At 44.9% G+C, this 10,160-nt stretch overlaps 1 protein-coding gene across 1 annotated transcript; it reads right to left on the reverse strand.

The window, feature by feature from the left end:
* Positions 1-941: 941 nt before the first annotated feature.
* Positions 942-9,826, reverse strand: hs2st1b (heparan sulfate 2-O-sulfotransferase 1b). Its single transcript, XM_070961509.1, has 7 exons — positions 9,201-9,826; positions 7,697-7,935; positions 4,844-4,929; positions 4,321-4,459; positions 4,143-4,240; positions 2,829-2,986; positions 942-2,733 (listed from the first exon to the last, which is right to left on the reverse strand). Exons 1-7 carry the CDS (start codon positions 9,322-9,324, stop codon positions 2,507-2,509), a joined length of 1,071 nt encoding a protein of 356 aa, XP_070817610.1. The 5' UTR covers positions 9,325-9,826; the 3' UTR covers positions 942-2,506.
* Positions 9,827-10,160: the final 334 nt, after the last annotated feature.

The raw sequence follows: 10,160 nt of genomic DNA on the forward strand, positions 1-10,160 counted from the left end.
TTGCCTCCATGTATGAAATAAAATCTGAAATCAGAACCAGTGATTAAAGGCTGGAAGTATTCAACCTCCACTGAAACATCCCTCATCCAAAAAGCATAGCTTATAACGCAAACATCAATCATTGAGTCGATTGGCAGAAAATTGGCGACTGTTTGGCTGAAGCTTTTATCGTTTAACATTCATTTATCGGCAAACACTCGATGTTTCCAGCTTCTCAGACGTGAGGATTTTTTATGTTATCGTAAACTTAATGTCTTTGTGTTTCAGACTGTTGGACAAAGCAAGCAATCGTTAACAAAAACAAGTAGTCTTGGTCTTGAACGTTTCATAGACTAAACAATTCATCAGTTAATTAAGACATGTAATTGAGTTGCATTGTGGGAAATGTAGGATTCGGGGTATTTGGCCTGTTTTAAGGACTAAAGGTCACGATGTTTTGCAGTTACGTGAAACTGACTGAATGAACACTGTCAGTGTCATCCTCTGGGGAACTGTCACTGTTCCCCAGAGGATGAATCCTACTGACTTCCTGATCCTGACTGTTCATCTAGCACCACCTTGAGGATTTGAGCGAAATGTCTCAGCTGGTGGATGAATTTCCTGCAGACATCCATTAATCCAGCGCGACCATCAGGTCAGAATTTTGATTTGTTCAATACTCTTTTATATGTAAAAACATATGTATATGTTTCGTGCTAATTAGCAAATATTAGCGTTTTGAAACATTTCAGATGGTTAACATGTTAACATTTTTTCTGCTTAGCATCAGCGTGTTAGCATGTCACTGTAGCATGGTTTGCATTTAGGTCAAAGCGTCACAGGACAAACTCACTAAGCTGCTAGCATCGAACACACAGCATTACAACTACAAAGTACTTCAAACGACAGTAACCAAACGAAGACCTCACGCTGAGCACTTCACACGAGAGACGCAAAAGTTTACTTTGAAAGTTTGAGGATTTATCGTATTTCTCAAAATCATCAATAAGAGAACAAATGACATGATGTTTCACATGATGAGTTTCATCAAGACATTTTCTGTGAAGGCTCTACATTAACGTACAATATTCCGAGCTGGTCAGGTCCAACAAAAGATGCTATCGAGGTGCATTATGGGAAATGTAGGACCCAGGGATTTTGGATCATCTTTATACAGTCTGTGTGTTTGATCCATATAACGAACTAAAAGACTCTGCTGCTACAGTTTTGACCAATTTTTGTCGATTGTGTGATTCAGAATATTTGGGGTCTCAAATTCAGAATTAAACATTAGTGTCATTAAAACTAAAACTATAACTGATGCAAGGCTTCAATGTTTCAAGCTACTGTCTGCTTATCAGTGTCATCACGAGTAACATGATGCAAAGACACACGATCACCACCAACTCTCCTCAGAGAATACAGTAAGAACAAAACGAGCCAAGAAATCTGCAGTTATGTATTTATGTTTAGGTTGTTAAAGGGTTAACAGAAGAGAAACAGGAGCTGCAGTTCATACGAATATACAGAAAAACAACAAACATGATTGTGGGATCACTGGACGTTTAAAAAAAACAAAAAAAAAACAACAAACACAAAAAGTCCTAAACGTTGTAATAAAGGCACTATCAGTTCGACCTCTGACCCCGTTTCCTTGTTGAAAATGACCCTGTCACCCAGTCAAAGCTCTGGTCCTCCAAACATTCAGACTTTTCCTCCAGCTGTGGTTCGTTTACAGGCTGCAGCAGCAGCGATCAGCTACATCAAGCACACGCAGCACCATCTGTGTGATGAAATACTGACACGATGTGTTGAACGTCTAAAAATTGAGAACATCTCAGTGGGATAAAAAAATTAGTTGTCACGCACCAAAGGATGCAGTGGTCCAGTCTATTTCCTCTTCTACCATTTGGTCCAAAGACATGTTCGCTGCATGTTAATACAATATGTACAAATGCAGCTCGGATCTTTTTGTTCTGTAACCGTTTTATCTTCTGTAACTTGTAAACAAGAATTTGTGGACCTACAATGTGATGTGCAAAAACTAATAACACAAGATGGAGCTGGACAGCTTTCTGAGCTCATTTCCTTTTCCACTCCGTCACAGGACAGAAAAACACACTGAAATATGCTTTTAAACTTGCTGAACTAGTTGAGGTTTGCTGCTGTTTTTTCGACGGCCAGCGAAAAGCCAAACACAGAACTCTGGAAATCAGAGGCCGCTTGTGTTTGGCTTTGAGATGCATCGCACTCAGTCACTTGAATTCTTTCTCACAGTTCAGACTGACAGTTTATCCATGTGAAGTTTTCTCAACAGCTGCACCGGCAATTTAAAAAAAAAAGGAAAAATACACACATTCTTGGTAGAAATTCCACAGTATGGTCTGAAAGGGATTTTCCATCCTGCAGGATCCCAGAAAAAGCTTCGGCGCGTCCTCCGGCGCCACCCGGCGAGTCTTTCCCTCCCAGTGTAAATGACTTCTGACGGCGTCCTTGTGTCCTGTGCAGCCGCCGTCGCTCGTCTCTTTTAGTTGACTTTAGGGTAGATCTTTTCGTAGAAGAAGTTCTGCGCCAGGACATACAGCTCCCCGTCCTTTTCCCTGACGGCGTGGGCACGCACAAACTGAAACTGTTCCAGCGCAAACTCGTAAAACTCGTTTTCGATTTTCCAGATGTCGGACTGCTGCAGCTTGGCTATTGTCTCTTTGGTGGGGGGCTTCTTTTCAGTGGTCTTTCGCAGATGGGACTTCTTTCCTGAAGGAACGTGAGAAGGTTGAATGAGTCTCGATGACACAGAGTTCCTGCAGACATGATGATTCTGCTCAGAAACCAGGTGTGCTGTGTGGTACCTGTTCGGTAGAGCTCTGTAGCTCCCTTGAAGAATCGAGGCAGTGCTGCCTCCAGGATCATGATGAAGTCCTCCAGCTCCTCGGTCACTCCCACCAGCAGGTACTCGTTCACCAGGTTGTACTTGGCCTGTTCCAGCGCCCATCTGCTGCCCACATTCCTGCACACAAGATATGATCAATACATCTGAGATCGATCAGCTGCAAATCCAATGATGTGCTGCTGAACGCTCCATGATAAGCTTCACTCTGTGCTGTAGGGCTGACCTATTTGAGGAAAAGATCAATACTGCGATTGCAAGTGTAATTATTTTCTGTGTTTGTATTTGTGGTCTACGTTAAACAAAACCGTCCCGACAATGATAAGATCAGATCAGCTTATTGTGTTTCTGCTGGGAAACTGGGATGTGTTTGCTTATTGTTCCAGGGTTTCTTTTTCTCAACCAGTTAGTTAATCAAATGAAAATGTGAAGATGATGTGACGATGAACGCCACTGCTGCTCCAGTGGAGCTGTCAGTGGCAGTGTGGTTACACTGGGCAGTGTGGTTATACTGGGCAGCTCCCAGGTGTGAATGTAATCAGGTGGTTCCAGCAAAGGAGACTTCTTTTCAGTGAAACTTCCCTGAATGAATAAAGGTTAAAGAAACAAACAACACATGGTCACACCAGAAAACGGTCTGTAAGGTGCGTCTCCTCCTGACAAACCTGGGACAGAGGTGACGGCTCTGCACTAACGTTAAAGCTTCACAGAGCGACGGACTGCAGACTCTGGACCACCATGACTCGAAGCCTGCTTACAGGGCGTGGTTGTATAACGTGGGGATGTGGAGTTAGAAAGAAGTGAGTTTACCAGACATCTGCACCTCATCTCTGCTTGAAGCTAGAGGCTACTTTAGCCACCACTAGCATAACACATCTGAGTCTCTAAGTGTTGCATTGTGGGTAACATAGGCACTGAGAATGTGCTGAATAGAAAAGACGTTATTGCTGCATCGATTCTGATCGTCTTTTTCAGTGACGCATCCTTCTAAGCCGTGAAACTTAGTGCCGGAATATGCATAAAAGTTTAATAGAGAAACTCTGTCAATACATGTGACGACTGACAAACCCCTGCCGCTCTGAACACTAAAAACACTCCTTACTTTCCCCTTTGCTCTTTCCTCTTCCACAGAAAATCAGCAGCCACCTGCTTAACGTTTCTCGGCTGCGGCCTGTTCAGACGCTGTTAATTGTGTGAGTCGTTATCCAAACTGCGGCTTCTTGTCATCAACCGTTAATCACAGACATGAACAGTGTTGTGCCTTTGGCCCACTCACCAGCACTCCGAATGGTGGCCACAGAAGAAGGGGATCTGCAGCCAGAGCTTCTCAGGAGCGCAGTCGGACCCCCCCGACGACACACACTCGTCAAAGGTCTGAAAGACAGAAACGGTCACACGTTAGTGTGAGACGAACGACGGGCCTGAAACAAGACTCACGAGCTTCAGATAAAAACCTTTTTGTCCCCTTGCTTCCTCCGTCGTAGACCTGGTCTGTAGTCGTCTCCAAAGCGTAAGAAGTAGTAATACGACACCAGGCGCTCGATGGGGTCCCGCACCACGTTTATGTACATGGGCTTCCCCTTCGCTCCATATCTGAGCACAAACAAAGGGAACGGCACATCTTTAAAGCTTTTATTTGCATCGGACGGACACTTTCAAATCTAACAGAGCGTGAAGCCACATTTCACCTAATTAATGGTGTTTAATGCAGTAAAGCTCAGCGAGCGTGTAGCAGCGTCAGGGAGGACGGATACTGAGAGCTAACCGGGTCTCTCTCGCTGAGGGACACTTACACCATTAGGATAATTACCTGTGATCAGCGGAACGATAGTGTCACGGGAGATAAGGACAACAATGCAATTAATCAACACTAAAGCACACGTTAGCAATCAATACATGACCTCCCTTTATCTGCTCCGCTAACTGTTTGTAACTAATCTGGATATTAATGGTATTACAGGAAATGAAGGGCTTTACTTTGAGAAGTCCAGATAAGCTACATGGCCGTGGTAGAAGCCGGGCTTCATCTCTCTCCACGAGGTGACGTTCCTGACAAAGCGCACCTGTAGCCAAAGATAATGGAAACCAATTATGGAGCAGCAGGCAAACTCCAGCAAATGGAAAAACACAGCAGCAACAAAGAATGCTGGGACAGATGAGCGAAGACGGCTCGCTTCAGGTTTCTGCTCAGACGCTGATTTAAGGTCTCTGCGGTCGACATTTTAAGAGTTTCAGTGAAGATTCAGTGTAAGGAAATCAGAGGATCGTTAAAAAAGAGGCTGCAGACGATCTGAAAAGGCAGCCAATCAGCTGACAGAGCAGGTCACACACTTCCTGTGTCAACATCAGCTCTGAAGGTTTGTTTTCAGACGTGGGGGAGTGAAATCTGATGCTACGTCATTTATTTAGACACGACAAACTATGAGGAGAGTGCTTATTGTGATTAAAGAAAAGGAAAATAACTGCAGAGTAACACACGAACTCAAGTTAAAATCATGTTAAGTGTCCTTGATGTGAGTTCAAACATGGTTCAGTTTTAAGATCAAGCATCCATCCCTCATTTTTCAGTGATATTTACAGCAGCAGCACCTTTCCTGTGACGCCTATCGCATGTCGGCTGGTTCATCCATGAAATCATACACTGCGACACGACCGGGTGGAGCAAAACTAAGGACTATGAGTCCACAAATGACTGAAGGGACTCCGATGAGATCATTAAACGTTCTTTTAAAGCATCCTTCATCTGGATGATGGTGGCAGGACAGTAAAGGACAAAGATCAGAGAAAATCGAGCTGAAGGTATGAACAGTGGGATACGTAAAGCTAATCTGCAGTGGAAATGACATCCTTGTGTGACAGCATGAAATGAAAATCACACTACAAGATGTTTTCATGCTGTAATTCAACAAGGCGAACGTGTTTCAACAGCTGTACGACGTCTCACTACATGTCTCACACATGAAAGACGGACAAATCTCATGTGTTAACTGTTGGCGGTGAATGGCCTTGGTTTATTACTGTCAGAGTCACACACACTCACTCACACACACACACACACACACACACACACACACACACACACACACACACACACACACACACACACACACACACACACACACACACACACACACACACACACACACACACACACACACACACACACACACACACACACACACTAAATGTGCTGTTACTGGACACATGTGCTGGAAGTCGACTTGGCTCTCTCGACAGTTTGTGTGATGGCAGACGGGATGTTACCTTGGTGCTGGCAGCCAAAAATATCACGGGCGTAGCTGTGAGGTATTTATACTATGCATCCTGAGACGCTCTGGCACCGTGTGAATGCACCCAGTGTACCAGGCGCTGACGCCTCTCAGACCTCTGCAGCTTTTAAAACATCTATACACGTTCAAGATAAGACACAAACTACCAGCTAACCCGGCGCACACTATATTCTCCTGCTGAGGTTCCCTAAACGCCTCACAGCAAGTGTTGTGTGTTGGAACTGAAAGCCCTGATCCAGTGAATCAGAAGGAAACGTGAGCTTGCACACTAACTCACTTAAATTCCTGGTAAACGGATCTGGAACCAAAACAAGCCTGCAGAGTGGAAACAGGCCGAGTCACTGATTAACTTCTGCTTCTCTCTCGTCTGCAGTTTATGGACAGTCGTGTGTTTATCATTAGTGGAAGAAGGACTGAGGCTGTTCAGATGCACATTCATGGAACGGTGTTGGAACCGGGCAGCCATTTTTTTTTTCCACCAGTTTCTGGAGACTGCAGCAGGACAATGACTCTAATGGCAAAAACATGTTCGTGATTGGCCAACTGAGCCACATGAGCTGAACCCAACTGCTCCTCTGTTTCACTGCCAGAGCAGACGGACGGCACAGAGCAGCCAAGAGCAGAGCATCAGCGGGAGGACAGGAAGTGTCTGCTGATCTGTGGTGAAATTTGCAGCTCAGATGGAGGATATGAGCTGACGACATGTCTCTGCTTCCATCTCTTTATCTGCATCATAATGCGACCATTCACTGACCTTCATCTGAACATGCTACGAACTGCTATCACAGACTGAGACCTTATTAGGCTGATGTTACACATTAGGGCATGAACCAAACCGGCAGAACGGTTATTTCACAGTCTGCAGACAACGTCACACTTCAGACAGTCAGTGACTGCAAAGGATTAATAGTGTCTCTTTATTTATGTTTACGTCCCATTCATCCATTCATCCATCCATCAGCCTGTCTGTAATCTATTACTGAAAACTTGATCTTCGGTGAATGAAACCTCCTATCTGGAAAACTTTTGTGCACCAAAACCTCTTAAAACTCTGATCTTGGAAATGCAGCGCTCTTAAACCTCCGTCCTGCACATTAAATAACTCAGAGACGGATCAGAGTGATAAGCTATGCAGACGATTATAGAGGTAGAATTTACAGTCTGAAACTGATGAACAGCTGTGAGCTAAGGCTGTTCATAAAGCCTCTATATACATTTCCCACATTCACCTGAAAGCACTTCATGTTACAACCAGTTCAGCTCCGTCCACAGCAGACGCCTGATCTTCAGCTGTGAGCATCAAAGCGCCCACAGGCCAACAAAGGGCTCTTCTATCTTTGGGTCTTTGTTGTATTAAGCGCAGTATTATTAGTATTAAGACTGATACGTGCTCATGTGAGAGTTCCAGGTTTCTGTGTCTGTGGGCTGGAAATGTATTGTCGTATCTGCGGTTAAATCACAGGAGAGGGCTGTGACGTCCCTGCGGTCCTGTCTGAACCGGCACCACAGCATGTGAGCACAGCGACGGTGGACGGCTCACCTGGTCTTGCAGAGACATGACGGGATTGTTTTTGGTGGTGTTGATGTGCAGCACGTGGAAGCGGTTCTTCCCACACAGGTCATAGGCGACGTTAGTGAAGGACGTGCTGGCCGTCTTCGGCACTCTGTTGTAGATGATGACCATGTCGTCTTTGTCTGCCAGTGGCGGTGATTCCCGCCCGGCGTCGTCGCTGTGACGCTGCTCCACTTCAGCCACCTCGTGTCTGGCAATGGTACGTTCTGCACAGGCAGAAAATGTGATAATTATCATTAGACGAAGCAAATGGCGGGCATTCTCTGGATTTTAACGAGCCGAACGTTAGCTCCTGCTTGTTATTCTCATCCGGCAGCACACGCAGCAGGTGTGAGGCCACCAGCACGACCACGACGACGGCAAAGACAAAGGTACATCAGTTGTATAAATGAACAAGAAGCTTACGTTTTGAAGGCAGCGAGGCTGATTAGCAGGCTTTAATTAAGGAAAACAACTTAGACCTTCAAAACACAACAACACCAAAACAAGTAATTAAGCTTTTGATGATAATATTGACAGGAGGCGTAATTAAAAGTGCTGTCTCCCACTTCTGTTCTCCACTGCAATGTTAATTAAAACCAATTACAGGAATGGCCTTGTGGGCGTCTCTTGGACCGGCTGTGCGTCACTCAGCGCACCGCAGGCGTCCTGACACCGTGCGCAGAGATAAGCCACGTGTCTGCAGGACGTTTGTTAAGCTGGGCAGGCAGATGGTCTCTTGGCCCTTGAATTTCCGTCCTCTTAAAGACGTTATATGTGAGTCAATGTGTTCGAGGACTGCTCACAACCACGCATTCTCTGAAAGCACAGTTCAGTCCTGTACGTACAATTTGTGTATCAAACAGTGCTAAAGGCAGTGACACACAATTACAATTAGTCATTTAGCAGACGCTTTTATCCAAAGCGACGTACATATGAATTCACACAGCATCGGGAGCAGTCAGTATCTTGTCCAAGGATACTTGGGCATGTGGACTGCAAGGCCGGGGATCGAACCACCGACCTCCTGATCGACCGCTCTACCTCCTGAGCCACAGCCGTCCCAACAATCATCTTTACTGAGCTGCAATAATGTAAGTGTGAAGATACTAAGGAGATGTTTTCACCTGCAGCAGGTGTCTACTTTTAACAGGTACTACTGTCCAGGATGCCAACATGAGCTGATTTCTAAAATAATTCAATAATTCATAAATATCTGATTGGTTGTCACTTTGCCTTTTCTACCAATGGTTAGCTCAAACAGGTGCTGGTTAAACATTATTGCTTAGAAAAAAAGAAAGAAAGAAAGAAAGAAAATAGAAGTCTTATAATCTGTAACCAATTTCCTTTCAGATTAACACTCAGTGTAACTTCAGTCTTTGGCACCAACGTTTTCATGTGGAATAAGATTTCAAAGGCTCGAACAGCTTGAACTCAGTGATTCTGTAATAATCTCTGTGTGCAAAGTTCACCACCTTTGTTTTGGTCTTACCGAGTTTGGCTCTTGACTCCTCCAGTTTCTGGATCTGGTTCTCTACAAAGAGCATCGCCACTCCAAACGCTAAAACAGCCAACAGCTGGAACTTGGGCGGCATCATGATCCTTAAAAGCCCCATCAAACAACCAGATGAATCATAACTCGGATACAACTGAACAGTGAAGCCTCTCAGATCCACTGCTAACGGCTAATCCAGCAGAGGAGCACCCAGCCTGTGCTGCTGAGCGGCCGATCTGAGATCACCCACTTCAAGTAAATCAAATTAAATATCGCTCACGTTAAGTTAGCTGTTCAGCGCCATGAGCTGATTCTCAACAGCCGTTCAATAAGCTCGACGGAACGTTAGCCAAACAAACTGACGTTAGCTGGCTAGCTTCTCGGCTAACTATCATTATGAAGCCACGTAAAGCTCATGCTAACGTGATTTTAAAAGATGTCGAGCACTCATCAGCTCAGGCTTCGTTTAACTCTGCCGACAGCCTGCAGCGTCCGAGAAGCTCGACCCATTTAAACACGACATGAAGCTGGAGGGGACAAATCATCTAATCCAAACTACAGTTAACGTGCAGCAAGATGCATCACTGGAATGTAGCAGCAGCTTCTTCTTCTGCTGCTTCTTCTTCTAACTGAATGTAACAAACCAATGTTAAATCTGCATATCGCCACCTACTGGACCGGAGTGCGCACCGTGTCAGTAAAACAGGCCTAAACCTTCTGTCCTCTGCAGAAACATCGCAGTGTGAGCTCACTTTTAATCTGTTAATTTCCTTTGATCCATCACCTGCTCTCAGCAGTCTTTCTAAGCTCCACTTCTGCCCTGCCTCATTAATCTTATCTCATATCTCCATCTCTATATTTATTAAAATACAGAACATGCTCTCAGTACATTACACCACTGACACAGACTTGAAGGTCTCTGTCCAATTAAATACAGTGTGGCATGAAATGCGCCAG

Source organism: Chaetodon trifascialis, chromosome 4 (assembly GCF_039877785.1).
Source record: "Chaetodon trifascialis isolate fChaTrf1 chromosome 4, fChaTrf1.hap1, whole genome shotgun sequence".
In the NCBI taxonomy this organism is placed as follows: domain Eukaryota; kingdom Metazoa; phylum Chordata; class Actinopteri; order Chaetodontiformes; family Chaetodontidae; genus Chaetodon; species Chaetodon trifascialis.

Coding starts and splice junctions, on each gene's coding strand:
- hs2st1b (XM_070961509.1), bottom strand. CDS start 9,324: ATGGGGCTTTTAAGGATCATGATGCCGCCCAAGTTCCAGCTGTTGGCT. Junction 4,241..4,320: donor GGAAGCAAGGGGACAAAAAG/GTTTTTATCTGA, acceptor TCTGTCTTTCAG/ACCTTTGACGAGTGTGTGTC. Junction 2,987..4,142: donor GGCCACCATTCGGAGTGCTG/GTGAGTGGGCCA, acceptor TCTTGTGTGCAG/GAATGTGGGCAGCAGATGGG.